Consider the following 18,105-nt stretch of genomic DNA (forward strand, 5'->3'; position numbering starts at 1 on the left):
GGTAACAGACTTTTACAATAATAAAATAAATAATAAAACCTGCGTTAACTCCCGTTAAAATAATTGTCGGCGTTAATTAATTGATGAATTAACGCAAGATTAACGTGTTAACTTGCCCAGCCCTAGTATTTTTGTAATTGAACTGACCAAACTCCTTTAAAAATGCAGTTTGATATCAGTATTTAATACTATGAATATTATAATTTGTTTCCCTGAGTTAAAATAACATTAGCACCCCCTATTGTAACAAGAAATTACTGCACGGAGGACGTCCTCCCTTTGGCTCCCATTGAGATCAATGGAATCTGTCTCTGATACTGGCGGTTCTTGGGGCTAATTCACTTACATTGCCCAAGGGAGGAAAGACCTCCCTAGCGTCTGAGTCTGCGCCAACATCACTTAACCAATAAACAACGCTTTTGGCGTTGGAGGGAAGGGATTAGACGTTAATACCGAAAGAAGTTTCCCTCTTCAACCATTCTGCAGAAGGATATCGATAACACGTCACCCTTAAAGATTGTTGCAGAAAGATGGCAAATAAAGAGGATGTGCAATGGAAAACGAAGATATTGTTCATGTTTTTTTGAACAAACCGTTTCATTCATTGAGCTACAGAGAGAAGGTTAGTATCAAAACAAGAGGGTCACTAAACCCAATGGTAAAACCGCTGCCGTTAATGCTAACTGGTATGCGAAATACTTATAGCTCACTGGTACCATAAAAAAAAAATCGGCATACTGTTTTGTTTTTAAATTGTTCATACGCCTATTGTTAGTCTGACTGTTCACGTTCAGCTGACATTCTGAATGGAAATTGTTAATGAATGTTTCAGAACGCGATGTGTTTCGTATCTATTCTAGCCTACACATTGACCAACATTCTGAGACATCCATTAACATCCACATTTGCCACAAACAATGTTAGGCTAACAGCCCATGTGAATAGTTCTGAAATAATGTTCTCTTACTTGTTGCCTTTGTAACTTGTTGTTTAATATTTTGGAAAGGATGTTAGTGAATGATTCAGAGCATTTTAAATGGCATCACTTTTGGTATTGTGTCAATTGCAGCTGAAAATAAAATTAGTCAAATAATAACCAATAGCTTTAGTAATTGAGGGGGAAAATAGGCCAAATGGTAGGCCCAAAATGTAGATTGTAGTTTTTCAAATCAAGAGTAGGCCTGATTTGACTAATAGGCTTTGCATCCTTTCCTTCTGGCCTTGTCTAGTCCAAAGACATGCTGCCCACCAGCTTTTTAAGTACAGTGGTGCCACACTGGTGGCTTTGTATCAATTGTATCCCTGCTATTTTGTAGTACTGTAGTCCACAAAAACACCCTGAAACAACTTGTATCTCACATACTTATGCCACCAACGGAATAAGCAGGCCAATGGCAACCAGGCGCACAGTCCTTCCTCCCTCACTTTAAAAACCACCAGCCGCCAGTGATGCAGGCCTATGGAAGACACAACTTTCTGACTAAACACATGTCAAAATGTAGTTGCAGTAATCAAGATCACTTTGATCTATATATGGCCTAATAGGTCTAATTGAAAATATTGGACATTTCTACCTCAAATCTTCTCTCGCCTCACAATTTTGTCTTAGTGGAATTCATTAGACTGAAACCGCGTTCACAGTCGGCGCTAGATGCTTGGAATGTTCCACAAATGTTAAGAAGTTGTACCAGATCTTAAAAATGCTCACTTTTTAGCAACCAGGTTACAATTTCAGATAATTACTTAAGGGGTCAGATTTTCCTTTTTTCATTAACCATGAACTTGAATTCGTTGTTGACAAATGCGTCCCAGACTCCCAGGACCGCATATTATGCTTCCTCCAGAAGCACTTCGAACCTTTACGCCAGATTGGTCACGTCATTCAGCCCATGATCAAATTCACTAACTGCACAATCCAACTTGTCAGGCTCAAAGGCAACCCACTCAACTCATTTTCAGGGAAACGGGCATTCAAGTGCTCACAAACTTTACGGGTTAACAGAAAAATGTCACTTGTGTTCACTGCATGTTTGCCCACGAGAGAACTCTCTTTTCGCGTTTGCCTCCGAGCGGAATTTGCAGATCACGCCACTCCTTTCTTCATATGTAAATAAGTTTTATCTTACCTGTGTCAGTTTGGACTATTTCATGTAGCCACTCATGTTTAAACGCTTGGCAGACCTTTTTCTGGAGCACCTGCTCTGCCTTTCTTTTCGCCATGATAGCCTATAACTGCTGGAGCAGAGCCCGCCAAGAGAGCTAAAGGATACTTTCTATCTAACGCACATCCGGCTTGGTTGTCAGACTTGTCAGTATTTTAAATGTTTATTACCTAGCCTACATCCCCTCTGATGCTCAGATTTTTAACCCCTAAAAAAAAGTTTGTGCCGTCTGAAAAATGTGCGCAGTCTGAAAAATCTGTTGAGCTACCACTTCGACTGGCCTGCGCGCGCGCGCAGCTTAGAGGGAACATTGCAGGGGACTAGTTTTCGCCAGCGGGGCATGGATCTTGTTTATTTTTAGCGCTCATGCCAGCCTATGACTTGGTTCTGAAGCCACTAATCTAGGCCCAAGCCTTACATTTTTGCTTATTTCTATAGGCGCATGCGTGCAACCGTGATTTTAAATCAAGTCGCACGGCCAAAATTCCAGTCGCATGTGCGACCAGATCAGTCGCAGTGTCAAGCCCTGAACACACTGTCTCTTTCCCATCACATGCTCCCACGTTCCTGCCCACTCCTGGGAAGCCTTTTTTTATTTTCTGCAGCTGTTCCTGTATATGGTGTTCCAAGCTGGAATAAATCTTTGATAAGTTATACGGAAGTATAAGAACTACCAAAGTACAAGTAGTAGCCGTCTAGGGACGAGGGCATCAGTTTTGACTGGACTTCAAGTTAAACTAGAATGCGTTTCGTGAACGAACTGCGAGAGTGTGCTTGCTCTGTTGCGGCCATGACCGAGAGAACAAGTGCCTTGGAATTGGGGCAGGTGTCAGCTCTCCAGCTCTCCCTGCTGGATGAGCATGCACAAATGAGTATGCACAAATGAGTATGCATGAGTGAGTATGCATGAGTGAGTATGCATGAGTGAGTATGCATGAGTGAGTAAACATGAGTGAGTATGCACAAGTGAGTATGCATGAGTGAGTATGCATGAGTGAGTATGCATGAGTGAGTATGCATGAGTGAGTATGCATGAGTGAGTATGCACGAGTGAGTATGCACGAGTGAGTAAACATGAGTGAGTAAACATGAGTGAGTATGCATGAGTGAGTAAACATGAGTGAGTACCCATGAGTGAGTACGCATGAGTGAGTACGCATGAGTGAGTAAACATGAGTGAGTATGCATGAGGAAGTATGCATGAGTGAGTATGCACGAGTGAGTATGCATGAGTGAGTATGCATGAGTGAGTATGCACGAGTGAGTAAACATGAGTGAGTATGCATGAGTGAGTAGAGCCCTGGTATGGAAGGTGTCTCTTAATATTCCTAGTTATACAGTTGAATGGAGAGGGACAGAGAGAGAAGAGGAACCGTGCGCTGGTGTCAGTGAGAGTTGTCAGTGAATCACAGGTGCAAGCCAGTTTAATGAGCCTATTATGATGTCATAATGCCTCAAAGTTCTGCCATGCAAGTCTATGGAGAAAAAAGGTGATGGAAAAAGAGGAATAAAAAAGGAGTGGCAAGGAGTACCGCCACGAAAAGTCATAGCAACCTGCACCGGATCGGGCCGGACGTTTTGGTGTTTGAATGGCGTCTCTAGCTCAATCGGGCGAGGAGTAGTTAGCTGCAAGAAAAACTACTAGAATAAAAAAAATAGTAAAAAACGAAGAACAATAGTGTGCTTCCCTTCGGGCAAGCACACTAATTAAATAGAGTTTCCATTAACATAAAAGGCTTTTTTAATTAATACACTGACAAATAAAATGGCGTTGTAAAGTCTCTAAAATAAGTGAAATATTCAGGTAAACACATCTGTCATGGCACACTAAGATTACAACATTATGTCTGGTTTTATAGCATTCACAGCAATACATCATGGAACTTGAAGTCGTTTAATGACATCAGCCAGCAATTAATTTAAAAACCTTATTGTCTATTCGTGAAGCGACCCTGGGTCCGGTTAGTTTTACGTCCAGACAAAATATGTTTTAATCAGTCCAACTGACTGAGGTTCTGTGGAGATGCTAAACGCATTCAAATTCATTGTTGGAGCGTCATAGGCCAAAGTTCTCCCCAGGTGATCTTTCTGGTTTCAACACCATGCCAGTCTAGTTTCCTCTTCTTGCCCAGGAACAAAGCTAGTTACCATCTGCCTCCTCTCCAGCAATGTAGTCTTACCCCATGCTTTCCAACTGTCACCTGGCCCAAACCTTGCTCTTCCTCTCTGTACCTGCCCAATGATAGCCCCAACCCTGCTCTTCCTCTCTGTACCTGCCCAATGATACCCCAAACCCTGCTCTTCCTCTCTGTACCTGCCGAATGATACCCCAAACCCTGCTCTTCCTCTCTGTACCTGCCGAATGATACCCCAAACCCTGCTCTTCCTCTCTGTACCTGCCCAATGATACCCCAAACCCTGCTCTTCCACTCTGTACCTGCCCAATGATATCCCCATGCTGTACTGTGCCTTCTGCATATTGAACCGCTTTTCGTGGATTCCATTTCCTGCCTGTTTTTACTGTCTTAGATTTTAGATGGCCTCACCAATGCAATTTAATGTGTACTCCCCTGTACCTTTTAAAGTAACACTATGCAACAATGTTGATAGCATATACAGCCGCGGAAAAAATTAAGAGACCACTTCAAAATTATCAGTTTCTCTGGTTTTACTATTTATTGGTATGTGTTAAAGTAAAATGTACATTTTAGTTGTATTCTATAACCTACTGGCAACATTCCTACCAAATTTCAAATAAAAATATTGTCATTTAGATCATTTATTTGCAGAAAAATGACAATTGGTCAAAATAGCAAAAAAGATGCAGTGTCTTCAGATCTCGAATAATGCAAAGAAAACAAGCTCATATTCATTTTTAAACTACACAATACTAATGCTTTAACTTAGGAAGAGTTCAGAAATCAATATTTGGTGGAATAACCTTGATTTAAAATCACAACTTTCATGTGTCTTGGCATGCTCTCCACCAGTCTTTCACATTGCCGTTGGGTGACTTTATGCTACTCCTGGCGCAAGAATTCAAGCAGCTCGGCTTCTTTTCATGGCTTGTGACCATCCATCTTCCTCTTAATCACATTTCATAGGTTTTTTATGGGATTCAGGTCTCGAAATTGGGCTGGCCATGACAGGGTCCTGATCTGGTGGTACTCCATCCACACCTTTACTGGCCTGGCTGTGTGGCATGGAGCATTGCCCTGCTGGAAAAAACACTTCTCAGAGTTGGGGAACATTGTCAGAGCAAAAGGAAGCAAGTTTTTCTTCCGGGACAACGTTGTATTTTGCCTGGCTGAGGTTTGTAAAAGACCATAAGGATTGAACCAAAGCGGACTGGAGGGTCTTCTAGTTCGTCTTCTCTGATGAGTCCAATTTTCAGCTTTGCCCAACACATGGTCGTCTGATGGTTAGACGGAGACCTGGAGAGGCCTACAAGCCACAGAGTCTTGCACCTACTGTGAAATTGGACTCATCAGAGAAGACGAACTAGGAGACCGTCCAGTCGGCTTTGGTTCAATCCTTATGGTCTTTTACAAACCTCAGCCAGGCAAAGTACAACGTTGTCCCGGAAGAAAAACTTGCTTCCTTTTGCTCTGACAATGTTCCCCAACTCTGAGAAGTGTTTTTTCCAGCAGGGCAATGCTCCATGCCACACAGCCAGGCCAGTAAAGGTGTGGATGGAGTATCACCAGATCAGGACCCTGTCATGGCCAGCCCAATTTCGAGACCTGAATCCCATAAAAAAAACTCTGAAATGTGATCAAGAGGAAGATGGATGGTCACAAGCCATGAAAAGAAGCCGAGCTGCTTGAATTCTTGCGCCAGGAGTAGCATAAAGTCACCCAACGGCAATGTGAAAGACTGGTGGAGAGCATGCCAAGACACATGAAAGTTGTGATTTTAAATCAAGGTTATTCCACCAAATATTGATTTCTGAACTCTTCCTAAGTTAAAGCATTAATATTGTGTAGTTTTAAAATGAATATGAGCTTGTTTTCTTTGCATTATTCGAGATCTGAAGACACTGCATCTTTTTTGCTATTTTGACCAATTGTCATTTTTCTGCAAATAAATGATCTAAATGACAATATTTTTATTTGAAATTTGGTAGGAATGTTGCCAGTAGGTTATAGAATAAAACTAAAATGTACATTTTACTTTAACACATACCAATAAATAGTAAAACCAGAGAAACTGATAATTTTGAAGTGGTCTCTTAATTTTTTCCGCGGCTGTAGTCATGTGAAGGACAGATAGACACCTGTGTCATCCCCACTAGCCATCCAAGATGCCCTATGTAGTTCTGTGTAACAGGCTGGTACACCCTGCAAAAATGGAAGAGAAAAAAAAGCTTTCATAGCATGACATTGCCAGCTATACTGCCAAAAGACACTAGTTGGTGTGTTGACAAGCTTCTATCGGTGTCAGCTGGGCTGTTGGTGATGTTTGCAAGGTTTTTGCATACCTTTTAAGTAGTTAGCTTACTAGTTTTGGAACAGAACTCTATCTCTCTCTAAAATGAAAATACATAGCTAGATCAATGACATTTAAATGGATCGTAAGTAAACCCACTTTTATTTGCAGAGATCTAGAACACTTAATTGTTGGTCTTTTACCTCATTTACCTAACAGCATTTTCAATATATCAGTATATACTATAAAAAGGCATTTTCAATACATACTATAAAAGGCCTTTATTCCCTTCTTTCCTACAATTCACATTAACTTTATGTGGGGAGTGGCGATATCTCTATGTAGCTAACAATGTTCAATGCAATGCAAAGTGCATGTGATGGAAAACAATGCTGCAATGTTCAGAGCTCATCAGTTTTAATTTGTTTAACATCTCGGCACCTCTGAAAATAGGTAATTGAGAACTGTGGCCCTGTCTACTACCGCGCCCTTGAGCAGTTCGAGCCCCGACTTTCAGTGCTTAGGGCACCTCACTGACAAAACAGGCAGAATTCAGGGCACTGAAAGTGCCTGCATGATGTCCCTCAAACGGTCAAAAAATGTGCCATCTTGGCTACGTACGGAAGAGGAGGAGCCCTTCCGCCAGCTTTTCGTTTTATTTCTAAAACAATGGCGGACATGATGGTTACGGTGGCTGTGGTGGCAGAGGCAGTAGACCACCAGTCTACAGACCGTAAATGTAAATATCAGCAGTAATTAAACAACTGTACTGATATTAAATGTACTACTAACATGCCAAATTAAAGCCAGTGACATGAGTATTTTGGTGGATTTCACGATGTATAGGCTATCGACAGTTAGCATACCAAGCTAGGTAGCATTACCATTAGAATTGCATGGCAGTTATGCTAAGCTAGCTTGCTATGCCCCCATCCGGCGCCTGTGGCTAGATCGACGAAGGTGCATCTAAATCGGGGAAACTTTCGCTTGGTCAGTGGGGGCAGGTGGCATGCTCCAGGCGCTCGTTACAACGGGCCAGTTCGACGACAGATTGTTGTCACTTCAGAATCAGAATCAGATTTTATTGGCCAAGTAAGTGTGAATAAACAAGGAATTTGACCTGGTGAACTGACTCTCATTGTGCTTCATGCTAAATAATAGCATATGTAGCACTTTGGCCTCAATGTTTTAGATGGGGAAGGGATATAGAAATGTCCTCACAAACTACCTCAAAGGCGCCTGCCAGGCATCAGGCCTCAGAGGAACCATGGTATCACTAACGGTCATATCCTATACCAGTGGTTGTGGGCTCATGTCATAAGTTTAACCATTGAAAATGTCAAATGTTGTTTTTTTGGTTTTATATTGTCTGATGCCTGATCTGTGCTTACATTTTTACAACTTTTTTCATCAATGGCAACTAGGGCTGGGCAAGTTAACGCGTTAATCTTGCGTTAATTCATCAATTAATTAACGCCGACAATTATTTTATTGCGCGTTAACGCAGGTTTTATTATTGTAAAAGTCTGTTGCCAATAGGCTTTAATTTTGACTGCTGCGCAACCGGAAAAGAAAAGAATGGGCGTATAAACAAACCTGGAGAAGGGCACAGACAAGTTGACCACACGCAAGTTAACACAGATACACGAAAGCTAAACTTCTCGAAATGATGTGGCGATTCATTGCCTATGCATCATCTCCAGCAAAGGTTAACGTCAGTGGGCGTTAACCGGTCAGCTGTTTAGCTAGAATCTATAAGTTCGTTGTCTCTGAATGATGCTAGCAGCAGCTAAGCAGCTGGCTATCCTAGCCTGTCACCCTACTGGATCTATTATTAAGATCACATCAGGATGACAAGAAAAATAACTATCGAAAATATGATTTTGAGCTTGTTGTGCAATGATATCCCCTGTCCTCCCGGCTCCCGATAAGTTAAGCTAACTCATTTTAACGTGCTAGCTGTCGCTTTTCTGATGCTTTACCACACTCTAAACATCAATGCCCTGGCAGTGGCAATAAGCTTCAGTTTTGTATTTGTTTTGATAACATTGTTTAAGTTGAGAATTACACAAAGTATTTATTTTATTAAACTGCTACTATATAAAAATGCTGATGTTAAGTGTTTGCACAACAAATGTTGTGGCACTTTTGTTCATATGGCAGAACATTTAAAATAAAAGTGCGCTATACACTACTTTTGAATTGATTATTGGATTTTGTCTATAGAAATGCGATTAATCAGGGAAATTATTAGAGATTTTAACCATAATAAAACCTAATGGCAACCTTTTTGAATGGGCTGATGGTGCCCTACACCTGTTTTTGCTGTGGCACGGAAAGCATTGCCCCACTTTACACAACATATCAGCTTGGTTCTCTGTACAGGACGTGTTCCCATCAGTGCCAGTTAACCAAAGACTATGCTCCACGCTTGGTCTAGAATCTTCCATTCTTGTATGAACAAATCCTATGATCAACAGGTTGTGCCAATTAACCAAGAAACAGTTAAAACATTAAATATTTATGGTACCTATCACATACTAGAGATACTAGAGATTGTCCTTGTCTACAATTCAGCAATCACACCTTTTGGATTCTGAGTGGACAATTCTCAATTGAAATTGGTCCAGTATTGAGCTAGAATGCTATAGCTGGCAACCCCCAAAACCGGTGGGCACAACCACGATGCCTGCAGGGAATGGAAGAAGAGCACTGCACACACACACACACACACACACACACACACACACACACACACACACACTGCCTCGCTGTTGCACATCGACACCACCCAGAGGAACAATGACTTAACCTCCTAATAAAATACCGTAACTCCTGAAATTGTGGTAGGGGTCTTTTATTTACTTACGCTGCACAGTGCACAGGCCTTTATTTGGGGCAGGCTTGTATTAGGGGCAGGCCTTTATTTCTTACTTATTATACGGCTCTTCATAATTTACAAAAAAGTTATGTTGATTTGAATGGGGCACCATAACGTTCCCAGGTCTGTAATTTCTTGATATTCACCACTGCGAAAGGTTAATGACGGCTGTCATTGGCAACGGGTTTTGTGCTTCTTATTCATATCTTTCATATCATTCTACAAGTAGTCCAGTCATTTAACGTAGTGGAAAGTCACTGTAACTTGAAGTCAGCAAGTAATGGGTTGCTACCCAACACCTGGAGCTTTGAAGTTCTATTAGCCTGAAGAACATTTTTTTCTTAGCGGAAATCACGAAACGGCAACAAAATCATTAAAAAGAGGTATTTTGGAGGAATGTCGTCTATCGTTTTTACAAGTAACTGTATAATAACAAATTCGCCTAAAAGCCTGAAACATTTATTTTTTCCTTGCAAACAGTCCATGAAATTAGCCAACAACATTAAACATGAGGAGAACATGTATTTATGAAATGCATTAAATCAAATTGTGATTTCTGCTTGTGCTGATGGACTGATGCTGGTAGGCTACAGTAAAATATACCTTATTTTACCCCCGGCTACTATATGAAGCCCGGCCTCTAATTGAATCCTGGTCTTTATTTGAGGATTTACGGTATTATATCAACAGGGTATTGCGATACCTTTCTAGTGTTGGTATACCCTGAAACACTAGTATGTTGTGTGTGATTGTATGTATTAAAAGGTTATGCTGTAACTCCATTTAAATAGTGAATATATTCTTCTTCTTTTTTCCCTACAGCACCAAGCCCAACCACCGCTGTCCCTTACATAGCTACGAAGTGTGTTGATGTTGTCCATCACAGCCAGAAGAACAATAAATGGTTCTCACCCTGGGGTCCCAACCAGTGCAGCAAGATCCGGGATTTTGAGGAGGCCACAGTGAAGAGGATTGAGGCCAATAATATTGTGTTTGCAGTCCACATCCCTGGACCCAACAAAGAGATGAGCGCTTGGTTCCAGTTCATGCTGGTCATCCTCCAGTTTGACATCGCATTCAAAATGTACAACCAAATTGGTAAGCAGTGGAGCTCATTAGCTATTTTGGGGTTTAATTGATACAGGATAACTAAGTCCGTCTGTTAATATCTTAAGAAAAGTAACTGATAACTGTTGTTTGTGTAAGCACAAACACATCAGTTACATCACTTATGATGTTCTATAAATATTACCAAACAATTTGAAAATGCCATTTGTATTTAGGATTCAATAATTCACTCAGTCCTATGTATTTGGTATATATAATCACTCAGTCCTTTGTATTTAGTATAGATGATTCACTCAGTCTTATCAATTTAGTATATATAATTGTTTGCAGAACATTTTGGGCACTCTTGAGCAAAATATGCATTTTGTTGATATTTCAAGAAGTTAAAAATGAAAATGTCTTTACATGTTTATGCACTTTTTACTGAATGTTAGTGCACTTTTATTGTATTAACTTAAGTCATTGAATTGGTTATGGTTATAGTTCTTGGTAGGTGCTTTTGTCCAAAGCAGCTTAAACCATACCCCTTACTTACCGAGTCCCACAACAGAGCACATAGCATGGAGCTCCCCTTTTGGTAGTTACGGTAGTTAACGTTTATGCCGCTGTCGATAGCTGGAAAAATGGCCAATTCAGTAAGGCAGGTGAACAAAGGATTGCATAATCACGGCAGACAAGTAAAGTAACACACAAGTAGCATGCTAAGCCAACGAAACCTGAACCAGAGACAATATGCTTGTCACTACCCGATCCTAGTTGCTACCTGATCGTAGTGGCGCATGTTCGGACACAAACGGTTTACGCAATTAGGCTCAACATCAACATATCCAAGTCGCGCATTCTCAGACACAAACGGTTTACAGCATAAGGCTTTACATCAACATAGGGGGCTTGTTTTAATGCATAATGTGGTGTTACATGCCTGTCTAGGGCTTTAGCATGTAACAAACATTTAAAAACACGGGCCGACAACGGAGTAAAAATAACCGTGAATTTATTGGACAAATAATAAAATAAATAACTAAGGCTCAAAAGTAACACCACAAACAAAAACCCAAGGTCTTGAGAACAGGCCTCACAGCCTGATGCTCTCTCCCGGTCTCTCACTCCGGTGAGTAGCGATCATTATGTTAGAAGCGCGGGCAGGGCCTAGCAGAAAAGAATGGTGGCAGACAACAGAAAATCGCGATCCCCAAACAAGCCCCCGTGTGATGAACTCCGGCCGCTTTTAAAGGGCCGGGACTTCTCTAACCCAATGGGATTAGAGCCCCAATCAGCAGGGCACCAACCTGTTTGCAATAAACAGATGACAAAACAAAACGCACAGGCAAAAATAGACAGACAGACCCACAGGGTCGTAACATGTGGGTTTAATATTTAATAATGTTGTACATGCGCGACTACGATCGGGTAGCGACTACGATCGGGTAGTTACAATGCTCCTAACACCTGGCTGTAAGGGAATGCTAACGGCCAAAGCACAGCTAGTAAACTATCGCTAAATTCTAGTCTAGGTCGCTTAATGAGAAAATCTAGCTCGCTAAATGAGAACAGGCTATACCGGTCTGCCGACGGGTGCTAAACTACTTAATTGTGAAGTTTATGTGTCCCAGGCTAAACCCATCAGCTAAATTGTGAGTGCACGTCCTGCTTCAAAAGGCAGGAAAGGTCGATCACCAAAACCATGATTTTTTTTGTAACGGTACAATAGTCTAAACTCAAAGAAAAAGACAATTTTTTTTCTCCGCTAAGGCAGGAGATGACCATGAACGCGTTATGAGGAATTCAAGTCCATAATCATGGCAAAATCCAACACCGCAGCCGCTGCGACAGCAATACAAGAATCTGTCTATGGGCTGTTTAGTGGTTGATATCTATAGGTATAGGGACTATTTGACTTTGGTGCAGTGGGTAGACCTCACGGTTTCTGCGTAGATGATTGCTGGTTCGACTCCCCTCTCCTCCGTTTTAATTATAGTTTTACATCTCCTTCTAAATTGCTTTGAATAAAAGCGTCTGTTTAATGACTAAATGTTAATGTATTAATACAAAATCCAATAAATTGAAGCAATGAAAAGAAATTGTGCGTATTTCTTCTCTTATCATGCACCTTTTCTACAAAAATGATTTGCTATGGTGAAGTAGACTGAGGTAGACTTTATTCACTACTGCACAAAAACTAGACACGTTTGCAAAACTAGACGTTTGCAATGATGTAAGTTAAAGTAGGTAAAACAACTTTCGCCAATATCTCCGTAGGGAGATGGGTTATGTGCTCAAATTTCTTGGGATCAAAGAAGACGTTAGTATTCATGTGCAAACTAAAAATCACGTCTCAGGATTGCTGCGCATGCAAGTTATTTCGGGTGTATCAACTGTACCCATGTCTCAACTGTACTAATACCACTTTCATATAATTATGAGTGCTTTGTTCTCCGCTTTCGCGATTGCGAAGAACTCTCCCTACGCTGATCAAACTATCTAATACGACTCGTTGGTGAATGAGATCCCTCCTTTTGCCAGGGGTGTGGCAAGCTTAGCCAGCTAAACTTAGCACTAACCTGCTCCAGGGCAGGCTAACCTTAGTGATATGTTACTATGGTAATTTATCAGAAGTTGCTTCACCGAACCCAAAAAAGGGGCGTTTTCTTTATTTAGCCTGGAATCTAGCTCGCTAAACCGCTTAGCGAGCCTCCCCGAACAGTACCCTGGGTGGCAAGCTAGCCAACATAGCTATTACAATAACATTACAATGAAGCCGACGCGAGAGCACATATTCCTAGATTCGATGGTCTATGGAATCAGATCAATGCCATAAATATTTTGTAATCTGTAATATAGATTTTGTATCTGTAATATAGATTTAGTATCTGTGAAACCATATACACTTTCAAAACCTATCTACAGATATGGATTTCAAATACGAAATGTATCTACACTTTCAAAAACTATCTTCACTTTCAAAATGTATTTACAGATACAGATTTCAAATACGAAATGTATCTATATTTCTTAAAAACTATCTACACTTTCAAAATCTATCTGCAGATACGGATTTCAGTTACGCATTACGGATTTCTGTTACGAATTACAAAATCTTTTTGGCACTGTTTTTACAGCCTTTCAAAAGAGCCAATCAGCTCTTTTGGCAGATTTTCTAAAGCGCCAATCAACACATTGTATCCTGTACTGACTAGCCAATCAGCGCTAGCTTGCTGGCAACTGCTGGCCCGCTCATTATTCAATAGTTATAACCTAAATCTGCCACCGCTCTGCCTAGGGAGAGATCTGGGGTCTCCCCCTCACGGTTTGAATACAATTCGGTGTACGAACGCCGTGGGGGAAGTTAAACAAGCATGCCTTATGTCTGGCCCAAAGGGCTGATGAACACCTGTACTATTAAGTTAATCTTAGGCTCTGGTGATTCAGAGATCGCTTGGCTGCAGAACGCATTGTAACTAAGACTTCAGCTTGCTGCCTCATATATCTCTTCCACTGAGACGCTAGAAAACTTGCTTCCACAAAATGTACACAATAAAGCGTTTTCAAGGACTTCAGAAAATGGTTACAAATAGCCTACCCCAAAGTGCCATGAAAAGAAACGAAAATGACATTGCAAGGTGGTTTTGAAATCAGGCTGGTCATTATCCAGTTGTTGAGGTTGCATATGCACTTAACCGCATACCCCCACCATCACTTTGCATGTGTCTGGAGAACAAGACAATAGCAGTCTGTCTGCTAAATGTTCTCATCGTGATAATGGGTCATATGAATACTGTTCATGGTTAACTTTCGTTGGCTACCAAAGCAGATCCTAATATCTTCCATACAACGACAAGGACCTTTGAAACAGGTGGAACGAAATGTGGAGTGAAAACCACTGACTATGATTGTGCGTTTTACAATGACTTTGTTAACAACTCCAAATATAGGACTTCTTACATGTGCCATTTCTCGGTCTCTGATCCATGACTGCTGCATACACCGTTTCACTCAACTTTCCCAGCAAGCTAGCACTGATCAGTACAGGATACAATGTGTTGATTGGCGCTTTAGAAAATCTGCCAAAAGCGCTGATTGGCTCTTTAGAAAGGAAGTAAAGACAGTGCCAAAAAGATTTTGTAATTCGTAACAGAAATCTGTAACTCGTACTTGAAATCCGTATCCGTAATGCGTAACTGAAATCCGTAACTGAAATCCATATCTGCAGATAGATTTTGAAAGTGAAGATAGTTTTTGAAAGTGTAGATAGTTTTTGAAAGTGTAGATACATTTCGTATTTGAAATCCGTATCTGTAGTGTAGATGGTTTCACAGATACAAAATCTATATTACAGATACAAAATCTTTATTACAGATTACAAAATATTTATGGCATTGATCTGATTCCATAATGGTCAACCGTTTTACGACAAGCTTGCTAACATTGCTAACGAGATGTCTTGCTAGCGGCTAAACCTAGCGAAACCTCTTGAAATAAGCTTACTTTGTTTATGACAAACTAGCGAGTCAACAACTTTCCTAACACAGTCGAACATCAAGCAAGTGCAACACAAGACCGCAAATACGTTACTTACTAGTCCAACAGAAAGACAGCTAGCTTTGAATTAGACTTGTATCCCCTTGTGTCTCCTACCTGGCGGCTTCAGAAACACACAACACACAGCGCAGTTATATGCCTACAGACCCTGGTATGGCAATGGCACAGAGGCTTTCTCCATATTAAACGTTATTGTAGTGGCAACATTTTTCGAAGCTGTTATTTTAAGGTGCAATTGTTCAATGGTTTTACTTTAAACATTTTCTGTGGGAAAAATTTAGCTTCTTACTGATAGACATTGTCACCTTCCACTATTCTGCACCGTAAAGAAGTACTCAAAGGACAAATGGCCTCTTTCTCGAACGCAGTTAAGAAGAATTTAAGAAAGGAATTTCTTTTGAACTGTGAAAATGTGGCATTCATGAGAATTTTCTCATCTGAGATTTGTTCTAAACTTCAGAAGACTTTTAGAATGCAAAATAGCAGTCGTAAATCGAGTTTTCTTGAATGCAATTTCTTCAAAAAAACACAAGATTGCATTCACATCAACTCTAAAAGACATGATAGTGATAAATACGAGAATATGTGTATCATTAACAATTATGTTTCACATTTATAGTCATGGTTCTACGAGGCATCATGATTTCCTAAAATAAATAAAAGCACTAACACTGCAAATATAAGTGAATAAATAAGCACTAAACTCAATCGCGTTGATATAGCCATAGTGGAATAGAATGGACACATCTACATCCTGCAACAGTACCTCTACCTCTGCACCGGTGAAGTTAGATCTGCGTTTACTCGACTGGTACCCACTTTTTGCTTTGACATGACTCGCTTTCGAGTTGCTTTTGAGTGGATTCTGTCTATTCCGACTGCACACGTCACTACTGTTGTGTGCCCTTATAAGGAGCTGGCGGGGCGTGTATGTATGCAAATTCAGGTGCACAAGAACGCGCTTTCAATTTAAGAAACCTCATTCGGGGGAGCACAACCGAGAACTCTTCGGCTGCATAAGAACACATTTTTTAAGGCGTTCATGAATCTGGCGGAGATCTTTTTCTTACGTTGGTTTTCCGAAGTTCGTAAGAAACATTCCAGAAGAAACTTCAGAAAATGTTCAAAAATGAGGCTCAATGGGGATTATTAGTATTAGGATTATTTTGCTGGTAAATATTGGGCTTTTCCCCCATTGATGTTTTCAGGTTTCTATCTATTAGCCCCATGTTTCACTGTTGGACAAGGCATTCTAGCACAGGCACCTTGGCAAACTTGTATTATTGGGGGTCAATTGTGAGTGTGTCGGTGGCTGTATTTTTCTGGCCTCTCTTCAGAACCAGTGTCCTTTTGCTTGTCATCATGGTCAAATCTAAAGAAATCAGCCAAGACCCACCAATCTGACATCAAAGAACTAGCAGCGACGAAGGTCCACTGTTACGTAACCTGTGTCCGAGCCAGAAAGTTGCTCTTGAACACACCGCAAAGACTACAGCCACTACAGCCATAACAACTCCCTGTCCTTAATCCAATAGAAAATGTGTGGGCTAAGCTAAAGAAATGTGGGTTCATTCAAGGAGCAGATTCAGCCATACAAGATCTGTCAGGAGGAATGGGCCAACATCCTGCAGAGTGTAGTGCGGAGCTTGTGTAAGGCTATTTCAAGTGTTTGATACAAGTTACACAATTATTCCACCAATACCTCTAAATATTAAACCTTTGACCCTCTGAGAATGTGATGCAATAAATTAAAGCTAAAAGTAAATCCTCCCTGCTGTTATTCTGGAATTTAGCATCGTCAAAATAAAGTAGTTGGACAAACTGAACTAACAGGGGAGATGTATATTGCAATGAAAGGTTCAGAAACAAACATTTCCCAATAATACAATCACTCCATTTGAACTAAATAAATACTAAAACAAACAATAGATCCTTTCCTCTTCTCTCGTATTCTCCTCGCCTAGTAGGCATTGAAGATACCACGAGGCAATTTATCAGATGGTGCTGTGTCATTGGACAAAGTGTATTTGTAGTACCATCATGTGGCCTTACACATTAGAAGATTTTCCTGCTGTATGTCAGGTTCAGAACAACCTCTTCAGAGACAATGCCATCAGGTTGAAGACATAGACAGTAACATGTGAAAAGCTCCTTTTATGTATTTGCCTTTTGCTTTGTCTATTTGGAGTACTTGTAATAAAACAAATAGATGAACTAGCTGCATCGATATGGCAACTTAATTTGTCAGGAGGAGCTTATATGATATACTCTGAAATACAAACCTGCAAAGAAGACACAAATCTTGATCATGTGCAATGATAATTAGTTCCACTTCAGCGCTGGAGAAGCTAGCTAGCTAGCTAGCTAATGTGTGAGTTGAATGGATATCTCTCAGAGCCACTGAACAAGCTAGCTTTGTTATTCAATTCAATTCAATTTTATTTATATAGCGTCATAACAATACAATTGCCTCTAGGCGCTTTACAGAGCCCAGAGCCGAACCCCCTTAGTGCAAGCACAATGGCAACAGGGGCAAGAAAAAACTCCCTGTTAGGCAGGAAGAAACCTTAAGCAGCACCACGGCACATAAGGGGGGACCCATCTGCTTGAGGTCGGCCGGGTGGAGATAGGAAGGGGGAGGGTGGAAAATACATGATACAGGCAAGACCAGTTTAGTGGGTATACACTGTGCTCATAGGGTTATTGTTACAGGGGTAAGGGATGTAGAGACAGAGAAACATTTCAGCGGTGGCAGTAATGTATATTGTATGTAAATGCTAGCATAGGGCATGGGGTAGAGTAAGTGTACGGCAATGCGGTGGCGGTGGGTGCAATTGGCCGAGGGTTTCTACAGGTAGACCAGGTGGAGAGACTTCAGCAGCGTCCCATGGTGGAGATAGTCTAGATTAGGAGGGAAAGAAAAGGAACATGGTGAGTGGGTAGAGTTCGGCTGTCCATATGCGTAGATGATGAGTGGTGAGGGTAAGGTGCAATGTTTCCACTTCCATCAGCAATTGGAACATGCTG

The 18,105-nt window shown here is 40.9% G+C and overlaps 1 protein-coding gene across 1 annotated transcript in view; it reads left to right on the plus strand.

The window, feature by feature from the left end:
- The window catches only part of wls (Wnt ligand secretion mediator), a 72,273-nt gene that overhangs the window by 11,796 nt on the left and 42,372 nt on the right, over nt 1-18,105 (plus strand). Inside the window, exon 2 of the mRNA XM_080836569.1 lies at nt 10,294-10,569. Within this exon, the coding sequence (XP_080692695.1) occupies nt 10,294-10,569 (276 nt within the window). The remainder of the gene's footprint in view (nt 1-10,293; nt 10,570-18,105) is intronic.

Source organism: Sprattus sprattus (assembly GCF_963457725.1).
Source record: "Sprattus sprattus genome assembly, chromosome: 4".
NCBI lineage: Eukaryota > Metazoa > Chordata > Actinopteri > Clupeiformes > Clupeidae > Sprattus > Sprattus sprattus.